The sequence below is a fragment of the Salvelinus namaycush genome, chromosome 3, assembly GCF_016432855.1.
Source record: "Salvelinus namaycush isolate Seneca chromosome 3, SaNama_1.0, whole genome shotgun sequence".
NCBI classification, from domain to species: Eukaryota; Metazoa; Chordata; class Actinopteri; order Salmoniformes; family Salmonidae; genus Salvelinus; species Salvelinus namaycush.
This window is the reverse complement of record NC_052309.1, coordinates 36,976,186-36,996,270: the sequence shown is the minus strand read 5'-3', so window position 1 is coordinate 36,996,270 and position 20,085 is coordinate 36,976,186. Positions and strand designations below refer to the sequence as shown.

General features: G+C 42.4%; 1 protein-coding gene across 2 annotated transcripts in view; it reads left to right on the top strand.

Annotated features, from left to right (window-relative positions):
- Positions 1-1,990: 1,990 nt before the first annotated feature.
- Positions 1,991-20,085, top strand: part of LOC120031185 (zinc finger and BTB domain-containing protein 16-A-like) — a 125,080-nt gene continuing 106,985 nt past the window's right edge. For both annotated transcript variants that reach the window (XM_038976830.1, XM_038976824.1), the window contains exons 1-2: positions 1,991-2,092; positions 5,201-6,531. In XM_038976830.1, the coding sequence (XP_038832758.1) occupies positions 5,294-6,531 (1,238 nt within the window). In that variant the 5' untranslated portion in view covers positions 1,991-2,092; positions 5,201-5,293. The remainder of the gene's footprint in view (positions 2,093-5,200; positions 6,532-20,085) is intronic.

Sequence of the window (20,085 nt, the reverse complement as noted above, 5' to 3'; positions counted from 1 at the left end):
AGAGGATCTGCAGAGAAGAATGGGATAAACTCACCAAATGCAGGTGTGCCCAGCTTGTAGTGTCATACCCAAAAAGACTTGAGGCTGTAATCGCTGTCAAAGGTGCTTCAACAAAGTACCTTTGTCATTATGAGGTAATGTGTGTAGAATGATGAGGGGAAAAAATATTTTCATACATTTTAGAATAAGGCTATAACGTAACAAACTGTGAATACTTTCCGAATGCACCGTAAAAACCATTGACTTGTATTGGATTTGTGCCACAAATGCTATAAAGTTTGCATTTGAAACAGTGGCTAGGTAAACAAAACTCAAGCATGGATTGCTGTCATACCTTTTCCATAGACTCCTTACAGGTTAAGGAAACCAATATATAATGTTGTAATGTGGGTGAACTATCCCTTTAAATTACCACTAGACCATTTGCTTGGACAGTTACACAGTCACACCATATGCTGGCAAGTCCATATCACATTAGAGTTACACAAACAACATTTAACAGCAACCTCTGTATTGTTTTAGTGGAGTGATAATAATATAGTGTTATACTTTACCACTTTATTTCCTTTCCCCCAGTAAAATGGGGATTAAATGGAGATTAAGGCAGTGCCTTTTTTCTTTATCCATGGGTAAGCCAGCACAGCATGCAGCTCGAAGGTGATGAAGCACTCTGTGATCCTCACACAGATGAAGCTAAAAACTCGCCATGCACCGCTGCACATTAAAATACTCTACTTACGATCCACATCTATCTCATGTTTTCCATCTTAATATATTTTTGCAATGTGACCATTGGTCAGTATGAAATGACAGACCTGTTGCTTGTGGCTTGATTTGTGTGAGGGGATTCAACATGCTAGCTAGATGTTAAATGTAACTAATGAGAAACTATTTTCTGCACACAATTTTGGGGACATTTTGACAATTTGGTAAATAATAGAATATGTTATTATTTTGGTTTAGTTAATGACAACCACATTCTTCCCATAAGGGTTTGGCAGCATCTTGCAGTAGTCAATTCATATAAACAAAATATTTGAAAACGTTTGAAAATTACAAAAATATTGCTACCACAATTAGCAAAATACTGTGTCTCCCACCTTCTCTATTGTGTGCCTGGCTATGCATGTTAAAATGCAAATACTATGTAACACACATACAGACTGGTATTTCTTGATCCAGCTCAACTAGTTATAGCCTAGGGGCTATTACAGTATAAAACAAGTTTTCCCATCGCAGTTTAAAACACAATGGCTCAGTCGTTATTATTGTACTGATACAGTAGCAGTGAGTGTGTTTTAGGGCATACAGCAGCCTATACCTTATAACTCCCAATAGGCCTACTGTAGACAGCTCAACGCCTGTTGGCTACAAGCCAAAAAGTTGTAAAAACTCAAGCTGTAGTCAAGTGGCACTGGTGGGGCAAAATAAACGGAATATAAATGTTATATTTTGATAATTGATAAAGTAGATAGATATCTTTTTTTTCATCAGTATATATTTGTATTCATTATTCATACACTTTCTTGGACAATTATCCTCAATATTCTGCATGTACTTGTTAATTTTCTCTTACTATATGGGTTACCTAATAACATAATGATTTCGACCTTTCGAAGATTACACTAGGTAGGTAGCCTAGTGGTAAGTGCGTTTGGCCAGAAACCTGCGGTTGTGAGATCGAATCCCCGAGCTGACGGAGTAAAAATATTTCGTTCTGCCCCTGATCAAGGCACTTATCATAGGCCGTCATTGAAAATAAGAATTTGTTCTTAACTGACTTGTCTAGTTAAATAAAGAAAAATACAATAACCTAATATTATCATCATCACTGATAATTGTATCAGTTCCTATAATTCACCTACTGCCTACACGTAAGAAAAATCGGCAGCCCCCTAGGTGTCTCACTTTCGCAGTGTTTGCATGGATTCAAGAGAGGGAAGAGTGACTCGGTTCGTTGACGTCACCATTGTGTTGATTTGCTAACCCGAAAGAACAGAGGAGTTAGTGCGTGTGAGAGCGGGCACTGTGAACTGCGTTACTATGCTGTAGCCCAATAACCACACATTCGGAATCAAAACGTGCAATTTAGGTGAGTACTGATGAAAGCGCGCAGCTTTCATGTTACAGTGACAGACAGACCCGCTTCTCTGCATGCTTACAGTTGTTTTTACTGTGTACTCTCACATTGTGAATGCTTTAATAGTATGTTTGCTATCCTCACTTCAACCCTCATCAAGTTACAGTTCCTATAGCGCTACAATGTGGCAAGGAAAGTTGATGTATCAATTCCTGTTTGCGCGGAAGTGTTTTAAATTGCATTTGTTTAGCTGTCAAATAAAGCCAAAAGTCTGAGCGGACGAAAGGTGTTTAAGTTTCCATGAACACTTGGGCTTCATTGGCCATGTAAAGATGTTAGGTTGACGTAATTGTCTGTTTTAGTATTCGGGAGATCGCAACAGGAGAACGTGAGGTCTGAGGCTTACATTGCGAATCAGACAGGGTGACGTTCGTCCATGTGGTTTATTCTGGAAATAGTGTTTCTGTTGAAATGAGAATACAGTACGCTGACACCTTATGCCGCTCTTATATTCCTGGAAGTTTTAAAAAGCGAACAAATGACGCACTTGAGGAGCTCGTGCAGCGGTGATGACAAATCATCTTGAACATAAGGACAATAATCTGAACTGTGTCCATCTCTTTATTGACTGACTGATGTACATTGTAGGCCTACACCAGAGACCCACATAGATAACTGGTCGACTGATGCTTATTCCTTGATTCTTAATGAAATATTGCCTCTTGACGCAAATAAATAGAACATTGTTTATAGATGGAATGGCAAATTGAATTGCTATCGATATGGGTTATCTCGTCCAAGCTCAATCACATGTCCAAATAAAATGCTCTCAAGCTGTAATGATTTCACATCAAACGATTCCACCTGTGTGCTAATCAGAATAGCAGGCTAGCGAATTGAATCATTGTTGCAACCAGTCCCGGTTGAGATCATGTATTTGGGTCTCATTCGACCTTATGTACTTTAGTAGACTCTGTTGAGAGAAGTGTGAGTATACTGTTTGTTCTTGAGCAAAATGTGTTTGGATACAATTTCTACGAGCATAGGTTTTTATTGTCTCAGATTTATAAACATCAGGACGCATTGAACATAATGCTAAAGAGATGCGCGCTTCGGACAGACAACTGTCTTCGTGGATACAGTTGGTCCTAAGAGGGTTCTCGTATGATTGCGTTATGTTGGCGTTGATATGCTGTCAATACAGCATAGCCTATTGATTGAAAATAATAATTAACCCTTCAATGGTGTCTATTCACACGAGTGCGTGAAATTATTTGGTGACATTAACGCGCCGTCTTGACGCACTGTCTTAATCCAGTTCCTCATACAATGTGTGGACTTTACGTTACATATCCTTATTAGGCAACTTTCGATTGTTTCCTATGGTAAACCTGGGGCACTAAGCTAATTACCCATCGCTATAGACATGGACCTATTTACTGGGTCATAAATTAGCGATAAATTGTTATTCGTGTCATAAAGTAACATTTGTTGTCATTTGTTGGACGTTCACCAGTCACATCAATACCAAATGTATACCGTCTTGAACTGCTCTGTAATATAGGCTATCTGAAATTGAATAGAATTTTCATTGAGTATTTCCAATGATTGCCAACTGTTGACTTCATTTTTATGAGAGCCACTGAGTATATTGTTAGCCATGTTTAGGAATTGTGGATGCATAATGTTAGCATAAATTAATAGATTTTTTCTGCGCTCTTTATCGATATCCTTTCGGAAAATTTTAAAAAGTCTGTAGCCTACTGATTCTGATTCTTGATTAACTCTAATGGAATATTTGAAAATGTAAATTATAAAATGACTTGCCTTAAATGAGTATAAGCTACGTAATCATGTTAATTGTAATAGGCTACTGAAATAACATTTTATATTTGTAATAACGGTGATGATTATATAATTTAATATGATTAAATTACAGGTTATTCCTCATGTGGTCTAATCTTTTGTGAGAGCGGGCAATGACATGCCAACATGCATTCAAATCATTGATCGCCTAGCCTACTGTACATTCCATAGACATTAAAACCAGGTATATTCCAAGTAAAAGCAGTAATGGAACTATTCTGTCCTAGTATAAACCTGCGCATCTTTTAATAAATTGTGTTTTCAGATCAGATTACAATAGAATTGTAGTCGTGTAGAGCAATTTATATTACGTAACCAAGTTAAAGAGGTGTCCACAGCAATGACTCGTGCGTTTCTTTGGCGTTTGTAATATAATCTTGTTGGTGCTACATGGCGTTTGCTTTTTTTGCGACATCCTCTGTTCCAACTATTCCTGGCACGCTGCTCGCTCCCTTCTGTGCTCACTGCTCTTCTCTGTGATAAGAATACTGAATAAGATGCCATTTCATTTCAGAATGGGTGTTGATGGTCTTTGTGAACCAAGCATCAACGCATTCTAACAAAGACTAGGGTGTTGCAAGGCTCTCAGTGGTCCATATTTGTTGCTGTTCATGTTTCACATAACTATACATTGAGTGGGAAAAGATGGGGTGTTTTTTTAAAGATTTTAATTTAGTTGAATAAGGAGTGGGTGATTTGGTCTGCTTGGCGTTTGACTTGTGTTATTTACATATTGATAATTTGCTCTTATGGCCACTCATTTCAACTATGATGCCATTGCATACAACCCTACTGGGATTGTACGAATTGTATGTCCATAGTTGTATTTATTATGTACAGAACAGCTCAGTGTCATGTGCAGAGACCTGTTTTCATTTTGTGAAGTGTGCTATGTGAATGTAGCCTATTTGGATGAGAGGTGAGAACAATTTGAATTGAAAGTGTCTAGAAAAGAAGGATAAATTGCTGATCTTTATCTAATTGAAATAAATTTGCAATGGCTTTTCAAATAATCTGCAGTAATTCATACAACCACAATTGATTGTTTTAACTTAACACTGCAGAACTGTTTGGATTTTTTATATAAAAGTGTAGGTTTAAATATTGATCTGTGATCTTATCTACCACAGTTATTTGAAGTTTATTGGGCTAGGACCAAATATGATATATAGTTGAGACGCCAACAGTTGTTTTCATATATTATAAAGTATTTTCCTAAAATATTCTGATATGCTTATCTTGTTCTCTCTCCAGATTGACTTTATCTTGTTTACAAAGATAAGTGAAGAAACTGCTGAGGAGGGAAAGCGAGCCTCATGAGTTGGCCTGGCGGATCTCAGCGACGTTATGGATTTGACTAAAATGGGTATGATCCACCTCCAGAACCCCAACCACCCCACGGTCCTGCTGCAGAAGGCCAACCAGATGCGTCTGGCAGGGACCCTCTGCGACGTGGTCATCATGGTGGACAGCCAGGAGTTCCATGCTCACAGAACCGTGTTGGCCTGCACCAGCAAGATGTTTGAGATTCTGTTTCACCGCAACAGCCAGCATTACACCCTGGACTTCCTTTCACCAAAGACCTTCCAGCAGATCCTGGAGTACGCCTACACTGCCACACTCCAGGCCAAAGTGGAAGACCTGGACGACCTGCTGTACGCAGCAGAGATCCTAGAAATCGAGTACCTGGAGGAGCAATGTCTCAAGATCCTGGAGACCATCCAGTCCTCGGATGATAATGACACGGAGGCCAATATGAACGATGGCGGCACGGAGGAAGAAGACGAGCGCAAGGGCCGGCAAGGAGGGAAGAACGCTAAGAAGCATTCCATGGAGGGGAGCTACCTTTCAGCCACCCAGCAAGCCTCTGCCCTGGACCAGAGCCCCTCCGTCTCCACATCCTTTGGGCTCTCAACCATGAGCCCAACCAAAGCTGCCGTGGACAGCCTGATGAGCATCGGCCAGTCCCTCCTGCAGCAGGGCTTCGGGGGAGAGCACCTGACTCACGGCAACTCCCACCGCCAACTGATGACCGAGATCAAGACGGAGATGATGCAAGTGGATGAAGGCGGAGGCCACGAGAGCCCCAGAACCATGGAGTCCAGCGCCTCCAGCAATGGTGAGAGGAGCAGCGAGTTGGACAAGAACCGTGATGGCCCAGGGACCCCGACCAGGAGCAGCGTGATCACAAGTGCCCGCGAGCTGCACTACGTCCGGGAGGATGGCATGGGTGACCCGCAAGCAGATGGTGGCCAAATGGGTCTAGAAGCCATGGCGGGCATGACAGGGATGACCGAGAAACAGCTGACCTCCCTGTACTCTCTGCCTCCCAATCATAAAAACGAAGTTATGCGATCCATGCCGGCCTCCATGGCCTCTTCTCTCCACATGTCCCCTGCCCTGGCCATGTCCATGGACTTCAGTGCCTACGGGGGACTTCTGCCCCAGAGCTTCATCCAGAGGGAGTTCTTCAACAAGCTGGGGGAGCTGGCTGCTGGTATGAAGCCAGACGGCAGAAACCAGCACGAACGCTGCAACGTGTGTGGCGCAGAGCTACCAGACAACGAAGCTGTGGAGCAACACCGGTAAGGTCAACTTTGTAAAATTTTCTCACTGGTTTGGTTCTATTAACATTTGTAAACTTGTTGATCTTTGCCAAAAACTTTTTCTTCAAATCAATGATAAAATAGAATAAAATTTTGCATACAGTTACTTCATTTAAGTTTACTGATATACGTACATAAAATATAGGTCTACATTTTTCTACCTTTCATAATTCAGGAATCTACTTAACAAAAGTTTGAGTCCTTTTTTTCTGTTGAAAATGTTTGTTTTTTTGCATGTACTAGCTAGCTAGCAGCTTAGTAAACTCAACTCCGTGTCGGCGGAATGTACCACAGACTACATCGAGACACTATCAGTTAATACCTGTAAAAAAATGTAATTCTTTAAGGCTTTCCTTGTACTAATGTTTGTCCTGTGTAACAAGCTTTTTCTTTGGGTGCTGAAATCTGTATTGTTTTTGTAAATCATTGCATGGCAGAGTTTTTAGTTTTCGCAAGGGATGCATAGAAGGCAAATTATCAAAAACGGTGGATTCCAAATCCAACTGACAACTAATAATCAGGACAAGCACAGGTACACAGTAAGAATTAAATAATGGATATTTTTTAAGTATCAAGTGGTAGTGCACGCTTAACTTCCGACTCTGTTGGAAACAGTGAATTAAAAGGTGCAGTTTTTATAAAAACTATGGATTTCAACATCCAAAGAAAAGCATGCAGTTAAACAGGACAGACATTGGTACAAGGAAAGCATTACAGAATTTACAAGTATCGAGTTTTAGTGGCGGTACACCCTAATGGGCGCATCGTGTATGGAAGATATCCATATTACAGGGATCTAAACTAGAGCTAACAAGCTAGATGACTATTAAGCTAATATCCATGAATTACAGTGCCTTCAGAAAGTATTCACACCCCTCAACATTTTACACATTTTGTTGTAAAAATCCTGAATTTAAAGTGTAATTATGTTTTTTGAAAGTTTTACAAATTAATTTAAAGTAAAAAGCTGAAATGTCTTGAGTCAATAAATGTTCAACCTCTTTTGTTATGGAAAGCCTAAAAATGTGCTGAACTAGTCATGTGATAATTTGCATGGACTCACTCTGTATGCAAAAATATTGCTTAACATGATTTTTGAATGTCTACCTCATCTCTGTATCCCACACATACAATTATCTGTAAGGTCCCTCAGTCGAGCAGTGAATTTCAAACACAGATTCAACCACAAAAACCAGGGAAGTTTTCCAAGAAGGGCACCTATTGGTAGATGGGTAAAAATAATGTGTATCAATACACCCAGTCACTACAAAGATACAGATGTCCTTCCTAACTCAGTTGCTGGAGTGGAAGGAAACCGCTTAGGGATTTCACAATGAAGCCAATGGTGACTTTAAAACAGTTGCAGTGTTTAATGGCTGTAATAGGAGAACTGAGGATGGATCAACTTTGTAGTTACTCCACAATACTAACCTAATTGACAGAGTGAAAAGAAGGAAGGCTGTAGAGAATACAAATATTCCAAAACATGCATCCTGTTTGCAACAAGGCACTAAAGTAATACAACAAACAATATGGCAAAGCAATAGATTTTTGTTCTGAATACAAACTGTTATGTTTGGGCCAAATACAACACCTTACTGAGTACCACTCCATATTTTCAAGCATAATGGTGGAAAGCATCATGTTATGGGTATGCTTTTAAGCGTTAAGGACTGGGGGAGTTTTTGCGGATTAAAAAGAAACGGCATGGAGTTAAGCACAGGCAAAATCCTAAAGGAAAGACTGAACCAGGTTGCTTTACACCAGACACTGGGAGAATAATTTCTCTTTCAGCAGGACAATGACCTGAAACACAAGGCCAAATCTACACTGGAGTTGTTACCAAGAAGACAGTGAATGTCCCAGAGTGGGCAAGTTAGTTGTCTAGCAACGATCAACAACCGATTTGACAGAACAAATGTTCCACAATCCAGGTGTGGAAAGTTCTTAGAGACTTACCCAGAAATACTTTCTAAAGGCACTGCAAATATAAACGTTTGAGATTTTACCCCTCATTTAGATATTTTTCTCGGCCAAGAGAAAAAGTTGAATTCTGATGCAATAAATAAATGTCAGGTTAGCTTCTTGTGGTCAAGATCGCCTGCTTTGATGATACATTCCTCAGAAGAATTTAACCAATGAATATGCCTTTTCACTAGAAATGGTTAAATTCATAGTTTTTTTGGTTACATTTTTGTAACCAAAGGTAGAAAAAAGTGAAGTTTCATGGAAATGAGTAGCATATTTTCCATTAGACTACTGGTATTTGCATTGGATTTTATGGTTGTCAATTTTCACCCAGAGTTGGGTACGAGTTACTTTTTCAAACTTGGGTACTAAAGTCAATAATGTAGGTACTTTAAAGGGCAATTCCGTCACTTTTCAATCTCATTCATTATCTCCAGCACCATACCAGTGTCTACATGTCAAAACGGAGTTTCTAGCCCAGAGGCAGGGTATTTTCTTGCTCCCCACATCACCGCGAGTCTCTGTAGTGTCTGACGGTCATCGTAAAAAATGTTAACTTTATATATGTTTATGTCAAATGTATAATTGCGCCGTTTTCACTTATGTAGATACTGGTATTGTGCTGGAGATAATGAAAATGAGATTGAAAATTGGTGTAATTGTCCTTTAGGCATTGTAACTCAATAGACGGGTTGGTTGTTTAGCAACAAAACCGACTAGTGCGTAACTATGGGGAAAGACAGACGGGGTTGGCTTAGATTGTTGATAACATGCAAACTATATTTCAACTCCAATGTTCACTGTAAACAAAGTTGCACAATGAGCACTTGTTTCTCAAATACATCGTTACAGTTGTTGGTTAGCTAGCAAATTTTTGCCATATTAGCGTAGACGTAACATCAGTCAAAACACCTCTAATCAAAACATGGTATCAAGAACAAGATCAAACAAGCTGAAATGAGCCACTTACGGTTCACCTCACGCAGTTTCTTGTTATTGTTGCTAGCTATCTGGCCATCCAGAACCATAACACACGTCGTTTTGACCCTTTGAATTGCGCACATCGTTTTTGTGGTGTTGTCAGCTAACCCGTCTATGCCACCAGGTTGCTTGTTGCTGCTACTACATGACACTTAAATATTTGCTTTCATATGATTTTTAAAGACATGCTCTGGAACTTTGGCAACTAAGTATTTCAACTTCCTACGCTTTGGGCTGGATGTGTCAATGTGTAGTTCATACATGCATAATCTATGAGCAGAATTACAGTCTTACCTCAATTAGCCACAAAATCCCTAGTTTGAAAGTTACTGTTTTTCTGGAAGTTGTGCTGCCCTATTTCCCAAAAATGTTCCCCCACATGGACCAGCCCTCTAGCAATTTGAGTTCAACCAATGAGCTTCAGCCCGTCAACATATGAGTGGCAGCTATCAAGATGCAGATGATGCCCACCAGGAGAGTGAGAGAGAGCAATGGCCTGGTGCACATATGTGACACAGTATGCAATTTTCAGGGGCCACTTTTGGCTTGTGAGCTCTACTTTCAGAACTACTGGCCAAAACATATACAAAAGTACAGGTGAATCCCTTTTTAAGTTTGAAGTAGGCTATCAAGACAACATTGTTGTCGCTCTCTCTGAAACCATCAAGTCTGTGGTTGGCGACCGAGGCTGAGGTCCTCTCCCCTGATGACTTCCAGGCCTGTCCGGGTGACTAGCGAGCTGTCCTGCCGTGGCGCTGGCTGAGCCCATTAGTCGCACCTGGTGAGGGGGGCCAGCTAATGGGAAGCAGCCTCCCCCCCTTCCTCACACCCATCTCAGCCCACCCCTGACCCCTGTGGTGTGGCCAGTGATTGAGAGTTTGGGGCCCCCAGCCACCGGGGGGACAAGGAGGGCCTTATTAGCTTTATAAGTGGTGCAGACTGTCCAGCCCAGGAAATGAGGGCTGTGCACAGGACCCGAGCCCTGACCTCTGCAGCCTAACCTTTCGGCCGCTCGGCTGGCCTCTGCTTCTCGTCAGCATAGCCAGAGGGCGGGGGTGGTAGTAATAGTAGTAGTGTGTATGTAGGACTGCAAAGGAGGGGGAGGGTTGGGGGATTTGAGAGGTATACAGCAAGTAAATCCACGCCAGGTGTGCACCGCTGTTCAAATCCTGTTGTAGACCGGTCAGCGTGCTGTTGTCTGCACATGAGAAATGTTGCTCAACTTCCAAAACTGTCAAGGAACTGTACTAGTGTCTCGAAATTTGGGAAATAGGTCATTGTCTACTTTTTAAGAAACACTCCGTTTCTGCTAATGGCCTGCCACTCTCACACATAGCCCAACACCTCATGAAGCTTGTAGGATTTGGAATTGGTCATTTCCATGTAAAAGGACCAATGAGCACCATCTTATGAAGATCATAGGAGAATGTCAAATTGGGTGCGAACGAGTCTATATTAATGAGTAAATAAGGCATATATACATTTTTCAATCCCAAAACTTGGGAATAAGCAAAGGCTTTGATTTCTTGTCAAACATAGAAAAGGGGTCTTAGAAAAGTCTTAGTCTTAAAATGTATTAGAAATACATCAAAACACAATGTTGAAGTAAAGACCTGTGCCAACTCATATCAACACTTTTATATTTAGTTTTGGAGAAATGATTTGCCTTCTGTAAGTTTAAGAAACATTGCCTTGTGCCTTGAAATTCTCTTATGAAAACCCACATCTTTTTAAGAAATTCTCTCCCTCATGAGGGAGGATAATGAAAGTTCACAAAAGGAAAGGTAGATCTATAAATTAGTTAGTGTTTTTACCGATATCAATTTTGTTTATGAATGATTTAAGTAATAAAACTCTAAATTCTTGTGCCAAATCGGTAACAGAATTTCCGAAAAGAATCAACCTAAATTTCTGCAATTGAATTGGCTACAATGATTTCCCATTGTAGTCACAAACCACAGTTGGGTCACCTGCTACTGTCCTACCTTCCGCTGGCATACTGTTATGTTCAGCTGATAACCGTTTTCTTTCTCTTTGTCTGGTAGTCAAAGCAAGAGTATGAAAAATCGGGACAACCAATCCCTCTCTCTTTCCTTCCTCTCTCGCTCTCCAATTAATGTCACCTCCTGGCTCTTACTGATACTTACCCACGAGCCCCCTCTCTTTCCATTTACTGTAACCAGCATCCTCAACCACTGAGCACTGGATGTAATTGACATAGAAAAGTAGTTGAAATTTGGTCAGTCCGCCCTGGCCTTGATTTCAACGTCAACAGATGTTGATTTTTGGTCCGCTCCGGACCAACTTTGATTTCAACTTCCACAGACGTCTGGACCGGCTTTCATTTGGCCCAAACATAGACATCCATGATTAGTTCAGATTTGGTCTTGTCCAGACCGGACCAAATCTGAAGTAATCATAGGACCATATCATAGATGTCTATGTTTCACAAGTTTGCACAGCACAATTCCGTTACAGTGGAATTGCCGATTTTGGGTTTGACTCAGTGTGTGAGAATTGATTGAGAGCTCACATTTCCAGTTGCTTAAGATTATACTGAGACAAGGAATGGGAGGGGAGCGGGTGCCCCTGGTGAGTTTACAGGTCCTAGGTCATGTTTGAAACTCCAGGCTTTTACGCAACATAAAAGAGTCGGATGACATTTTAAAGATTCCAAAATCAAGATGACTCATACTTGTTGTGCTGAAAAGTTTTTACCTAGTAGTACCCTGATCTTGTACAACTATCTTTTGTTGTTTCTATAATTTTTGTGCTCTGCTGAACATTGTTGTTACTGTACATTAAGTTTATGTAATGCAATAACTCTGAATGTGTCCAAGTTAAATTGGCTGCCAATAGAGAACGAAAGAGAGCACTTCCTGGAATTTAATTGCATCACTACTACATGCACCGTCAGAATGTTTTTCTTTCTTCTGCCGGCCTCTTTTACCTTGAGTGGACCTGCTCAGCTTGAAATGTTTGTGCTAATCAGATGGAATGCGCCACGGTTAAGGTTCACGTGAGGATTCTGTTTCAGCAGCCCCTACCAAAATATTGGTATGTCTACAGCATGGCCGAAGCTTTTGTTAAATCAGTCTATCTAATTGGCAGATTTGAGTGTATTCCGTCTCAGTTACTCTATATTATTTTCATGAATTTTGGAAGAAATACAGAATTACTTGTTTAGAGAGATGGCCTTGTGTACCTTCACCCACTGTCCTTAAAATGAATGAGGAATTGAATAGAGCCTTTGTAAGCTATAATAAACAAAAACGTTAGTGTTTTGGGATTTATTTGCCATGAAATAACTTGGGTTAGTGTGAACAAAATGGCAAACAATTTCATTTTGCGGTGTTAAAACCAATGGTTGTCTTTAATAAATCACAATTTATCCTGAATGTCCTTCAGGTTTAGGTAAGATCTATTGAATGCTTATTTAATGTGAAAGCTGGAGTGTGTTTTTACGTCAAAGGACGTAAAATTTTCAGGATACGTCTTTTTGCCTGGAGAAATTGAGTGGTGAGGTTGCCTGTTTTTCAAAAGTTTTATCAATGTGACCATCCCTGGTTGTGTAAGAGATGGGAAATCTAGGATCAAAAGAGATTTCCAAACCATTTCATGCATTGATCTGTTGGCTGCCCCAACAGAATACTAATGGGTTCATTTAGATTAGTAGATGTTCCATGACATCCCTAAATATTGTAAGCCTTGTTCTAAAGCTTCCTCAAACAGACTTCAGACATTTGAAGTATAAAGTCAAACATTGCGTCAAGCATCGCCTGTTTTATCATCCGTGTATAACGAATTGCCGTTGTATCCAGAAAATGTCTGCCTTTAAATATATGCAGATCCCTATCTTCTCATGGCTCTAATTTATAAGGATAAATTGCCAGAATTATGAGTCATGATTTGATTTAATATGATTTTCTGATTCCCTCCTGTTTATTATCAACAAACCTGTACATACTTTCATCCGATTACTTCTTTTTTTTTTATGTTGGCGCAATTGACAGGAATCGTGGTTCCCCAGTTGATAGACCTACGTGTTTGTGTTTTCTAAAGATTTGTCAGAAGCTTTGATTGTTGACAGCTCGCAGCACACAGAGCAATGGTTCTGGTTGACTAATTACAGATTATATCCCATCAGCCTTGTGCCAGGGTTGCTGCCATCTCCAGTTACAAACGTGAAAAATATTTCAGTCTGGGAGTTCATTTGGTGCAAACAGGTCAAGTTAACCGGCCATAATTGTTTCCAGACGTGGCACAGGTCCTTTGTGCGTGTGTGTGCACAAGAGAGAGTGTGTGTGTGTGTTAGAATGAATGCATCAGTAAGTGCTTGCTTCCTGTATAATTTAGCCTGCTCCATTCATTCGCCCAGGCCCTGGGTTCTATCGTAAAGCCTCAACAACTGGATGAGATGTGGATTGGCTCCACAAATGGAGCGAGGTGGTATCCCTTGAAGTAGCCCCCCAGAGTCATGTATTGATATCTCCCGGAGATTTATGAGTGAGGGATTGGTAAATGAAGGGCTGTGTTTGTTTTTCAATCGCCCCAGGTTTCCTACAGGGGCCAAATCAAAGCTCCATCTCACCACAACAACAACAACTGCGGGTTTTTTTCCCTTTCTCCAAAGCCGGGACATATTTGACAGGCTCAGATTTATTTCTTGAAGGAAGTCTGGGTGAGTGTACTCGTGGCTTTAGGGAGACTGGATTACAGCAATATTTTAGTAACCCCGTGATAAGCAAATAATCATCTGGCAAGGCTGAGTGATTTATTAGACAAATAAATTAATCGTACAGGGACTAACTCTAAGGAAGACAACTCTGCTTGATATTCCAAACACAGCCTCCTATTCAAAGAGCCATAGCCTTGGGTTTATCTCTTTCACTTAACACCCATTATCATGCAGATGCCTGGCCTCTAATGTACTTACAACCAAACAAGAATGCCCCCTCCAGAACCCTTTCAGAATATAGCTGTTAAACATAACTAACCGTCAATGTTTGAACCATCTCTTTCATATCCAAGCCACACAGTGTATGAATGAACCCCTGTCAACGATTGTCCACCTCTCGTCGGCCATCTTTGACATAGAGAAGCCTATTCCTCAACAACTGACTCGGATATTCAATTTCCTCGGTTGTCCTCCGTCGTGGCGAAGTGGGTGGAGAGGGCATAGTCAAACGCAGTCGGCATGGTTCTAATACCCAGGGTCCCTAGTGTTTAAACAGGAGTCTGGGGCCTTATCTGTGCATATCAGGAGGACTGATAACCACGCGTGCTCCTCTTCAGTAAACCAAGAGCAGATAGGGCCTGATAACGGCCATAGCGTTGTCGCAGGATATAACACACAACCTGCATGCTGAAATGATGTGTAGGGAGTTGGGAGAGGGACAGAGAGGGGTGCACGTCAGAAGTTGCCCTATAAGGTGAAGCACACCTGATATCATATCCACCACCAAGAACCACAAGGCTGCTTTAGGCTTAAACCTTAACACCAACGGTCAAGATGACCTATTCCATCCCCAATCTGTGGGCCCAGATACAAATTAAATTAACATATTGTTTCTATGGGATTTAGTTATTTTACCAGATTGTATTGATAGGCTTTTGTGTGTCAGTGAGCGCTCTTTTTTTCCTCATTGTGTTGTGGGTGCTTTGTCATAGTCTGCATTATGGTGGGAAAGAAAGTACAGATTCATTACCTAAGCTTGGCTCAATGTAGAAGCTTTTTATTGCAAGCTAAACTGGCAGAGGAACATCCATTACATGGAGCAGGATTATCCCCCCATTTAAAATCTGTGAGCGAACTCCCCTGGAGAGCACTCTACACAGGTACAGTAGTACATCATAGGGTAATAACCAAACAGCACCACAAAAGCTTTTTGAAAAGGGCACATGTGCCCGGAAGATCCTCGTCTTCCAGAACAGACCAAATTTGAGGACGGGTGAGACATGAAGCGTTAGGTTGTCCTCCCGGACTAACTCTTCTTCATAGTCTCAGTCTTGATGCCTTGTTGATGTAGTGTCTGGTGTCAGTGTTTGTTTATGCATCTGAGGATAAGCTATTGGCTGGCCAGCCGCTGCAGTAGAGCAGACCCGAGCCGAGGCAGCTGGCTGACGCCCAATTATAGACAGGTTCTAAAAGGCCCTGGTTGAACTGTAAAGATTTACACCGCCATCTCTCTGATCTCAGATCTGTGCTCTGTCCGCACTGTCATGCCGGGAGATGTATCGATTAAAGACTTAACACTGGGTTACATCATGTGGATGGGCTGCACACCCCTGACTACAGCGACAGATTATCACAGAGGCATGTTCTCTATCAGAAGGAGCGCTTTCCCCCCCCAAAAAAATTCATCGCTATCGGATTTGAGAATCCACTCATACCGTCATCACCTTATGCAGTTATTTTTTAAATAATTGATGAATTAATGTCGTACACAGATTCAACAACATAAACACCCTTTGATTTTAACCAACTAAATACAGTAAAAATCTAATATATATCACCCCAAAAAAGAAGAACCAGATCACACAGCTTATTAACCAGATAAGCATCGTTTGGCGTCGGGTGCATAGACTCGCTACTGTTGCGCAAGCCTCCTCCTTTCTTCAGTGCTTTGGCTCCTGTTATCTTACCGCTGCAACTGGAGATGGCCGGATTACAGGCGGGAGAGCGTGGTGCAGACTCGGTACAGAGCCAGGTGGCACAACACCTCTCGCCTAACATCTGAAATAGCCGTTTTTTGGACCCGGGGAGAAGAAAGACCGTGGCCATGGCAATGGGGAATCAACCGAACATTGGACAGACAGAGATAAGAACCGAGAGGAGGGCTGTTGTGTAACATTAGTGTCTGTTTTCTTGGCCCAACCTCAGCTCTGCCTCACCTGTTTCTGCGTGGCTAAACCTGGCTAGTGCTGAGAGCGCGGCGCCTGGCCTCGTGGTCAGGCAGGCTGTTATGAAACGTGCGAGCCGAGGCCCCTATCTTTTGTCCTTCTGGGGAGCTTGTGGTCAGAGGGAGGAACTTGCTGGGGACAGCCCACGCTCCTCTATGCTTGCCTACCTGCCTTGGTGAGAGTGGAAACACACCAGTGGTTAGCAGTTACAGCCAGTTATCAAGTGACATGTACATTTTATTATCTGGCCTACCTTCCTGATGGCTTTCTCTCTCCACGTAGCGCAGCTACACTGATGTCTGCCTGAAACACTTGTGGAGATAAAATGTTAAACACTTTTCTATGATTATATTCTGTCATTGGCTCTTGAAGAGAATATGTTTAGTTTTTTAGTTTTTCCTTGAATTTTGAAAACCCATTTTGGTGTTATTTTAATTCTATTTACCACTTTACGACTCTTGTGCTCACAGATTTTCTTTCTTACTGTAACTAAGCACAAGCAACTTTCCCATTAAAAACCAATTGAATTACAATGATCCACCTGAAAGCCCGGTTTTAATTTCATGTTCATAGAGCCGCTCCCTCTGCCCCTCCCCTCTGGACCTGAACCACTCCACCCCCTTCTCTGGACCTGAACCTCTCCACCCCCCTTCTCTGGACCTGAACCTCTCCACCCCCCTTCTCTGGACCTGAACGCCGGTGTTTTAATCCTGTCGATATCCCATTAGCATCTCCTTGCCGGGTCCCGCCACATGAAAGAAGACGTGTCGGTTCCCCCTCGGTGGTTCTAACGCGCTGCCGAGCGCTGGGGAACAATGAGCGGGGTCCCGAGCCAAAGGGCCAACCCAAGCGTGCACAAGGCCTGTGTGAATGCGGCCGCCGCGGCTCCTAGCCTCCTCTGGAAGTATCAAATCGGAGCCCTCCGCGGGCTTCCACCGAGAGAGACTCTAATTAGCCTCTTTGTTGCCTCCTGAATGGGGTGCCAGAGATTGGCAAGGGGCCCCAATGGAGTGATACGAGCGTGCTAAGAAGGGGGTCATAAAACTCCCATCATAAAGGAGCACTCAGGTAGGGGACTGGGTTGTGCGGTAGGCTGGACGGCACCACATAGGTCCTGTTTACTACTCGGCCATCTCCCTCCTCTCAGGACCCAAGCCAGGTTATGTCCCATAATAGACACACAAATCTAATCAGGCAGGTTGTTGGACAGCTTTTTGCCAGTCTGCATTCCTGCCTGGCAATTTTTTGTTGAAGTTTATTTTCTTGTGGTTTTGTTGACCGTCTGTTTGGTCACATTTGGTCACACAGTTAACCCTCTTAGCTCTTGGAGCCACTTTGACATTTTTTTCTCGGTTTTCAATGGCTCTTAACACCGCATTTTAAGGTATACATTATGTCTGCCCCTCTTTCCGACTGCTACTAGCAGGGAACGCCGAGTGCGGTCCAGAAGGGTTTAGCTCGAGACACATTTTAAGCCTTACTGTAATCCAGGGGGGATCAGTTGGGTAAATCATGGCATCAAGCTTAAAACCATAATTGATTTATGTATTTGCTGACCGAAGACGTCCAGAGAGATTAGCAGTGGCAGAGAGCTGAGGATGGATAGAATGGCCCTTGGCGAGGCCCCATGTCAGCTGGAGTCAGTCGAAGGAGATGATCTTAATATGGCAATGAAATGTTGGATCTCTCCTGCAATGAGTGATGTTTGACAGGTTTATACTGTACAGTTTGTATTATTTGATGATCCTTTAGGTTGGATGAAATTTACATTTAGAGATGATTTATATGAGTTGGTTTATGCTATTAAATCTCATATTATTTGTATTAGTAGGTGTATCAAACTCTTTTTCTTGTTTACGATCTTGCTGTCAGTTTCCCCCCAAGGTCTTTCTTTTTTTTTTAATCAGATCGGGATTGTTTTGTGTCTGTGGTCCTCAAATGCGGAAAAAAGCCATTCCATTTCCTGGACGGATCACCAAAGCAGGAGGCTCTGACATGTCATGAGTCAAACGGCATCATTTCTGCCACTCCTGTCTCGGCCAGGAAGTTACTGATGATGCTGTCAGGTCTCGTCGAACGCCATTAAGCATAGTGTAAAATAGGCCTGGATCTCCTCCCCACCCCCCCTCCACCCCACACGCCTCCCTTCCAAATAAGGGTTTGCTTGTCCAGCCAGCAGTTTTACACCCCCATGCTCCTGCTTTGACCTTCCAGCTAAGGAGACGCCCATTGATTCTCTGTCTCCGGGTTCACTCTGGCGTCCTCTCTCAGAGCGACCCAGAGTTTCTTTCTTTTTTTCTTACTGGCATCTGGTGCATTGTCTATGGCTGCAGCACACGAGGAGCTGGACTCCCTAACAGGTGCTTGGGTCCTTATCGCCACGTCACACCTTATCTCGGGCCCTCAGCTTCCTGCATCCCCTCACATACCTCAGAGTGGGGAAATATTTGACTTAGCCTCTGACCTGACGCCCCCCACACCACCACTTTACACTCTACTCTATACACACACACACACACACACACACACACACACTGGTCGAAAAAGAGACAGGACTGTGAAAGAGTTTCACCATCAACAATACCGATCTGCCATAGTGGCCAGTTTTTTTCGTTTTTTTCTTGTCACTTTTAGTATCTTATTGTATAAGAGCAACTACTCTAGGGATTTAAATACTGTATTTCCATATGTATTTGTGTGTGTGATTTATTCGATCAGTTTATACACTTTTTTTCTCCATCTGACGTAGTTAATCTTCAGAGCCTCGTGCAAAGGAAAATCAAATAGTAAAGTTATTTCCCTTGTTTGGATCTATCAATTTGATCTGGCCTATTGCTCATATCCTGAGACGGAGGGTCCCAGGGTTTTGTGTGTCCCATTCTCTCCCAGTCCCTGGTCCTGCACAGGGGGCCAGAGGACAAAGGCTAAAGTGTCTAAGCTGGGGGGGGACACCCTTGGAGTCGCGGGTTGGTGAATCTGACAGGGGCGCTCTTTTTTTTCCTAATCCTGCCCTCAGTGGGTGTAGAGGCAGAAGGCTGGGGGTCTTAGAGCCATGAGAGCCACTATTGTGAGAGGTGGGCTCTGTTACAGTAGAGTGGATGCAGGGGTCTCGGCCCAGACAAAGGCAGGGTCAAACAGGCCCCCATTTATTTACAGTAGTCCCTTTCATTGCCCGAGTGAAATAGGAACCTGCACAGGCCTCGTGGGAGGACCACTGTTTTTGCTAAGTCAGGCCTCCGATAAGGTCAAAGAGCATTGGGGGTGGGGATGTATTTGGGGGCTGGCCGACTTCCAGTGGATGCTGCTTCATAGAGAAGGGGTATTTTTATTGATCAGCAAATCATTTTGTCACTCAGGCAAAGTTTTAGAACAATAACAGTGCGTCTGTGGTGGGCGTGAGGAAAAGTGCAGCGTGGATGAAAAAGATGGGGACCTTAAGGTTTCCGCATGCTTCAGTTCGGCTGGCACCTAGCCGAACTCGGATAGTATTGTAGAACCGAACGAGTGTGCTCGCATTCTCCCTTAAAATACCTTAACTTGAAAAACAAAAACAACAAAAACAAAAAGTAAGCGATGGTGCTTTGTCCATCTTGTGGCTGTGCATGAGAACGAGTCTATCGTTGAATGACAACAAACACTTCATTGAAGAATCCCTACTGTTGACCAATCACCGACGAAGGG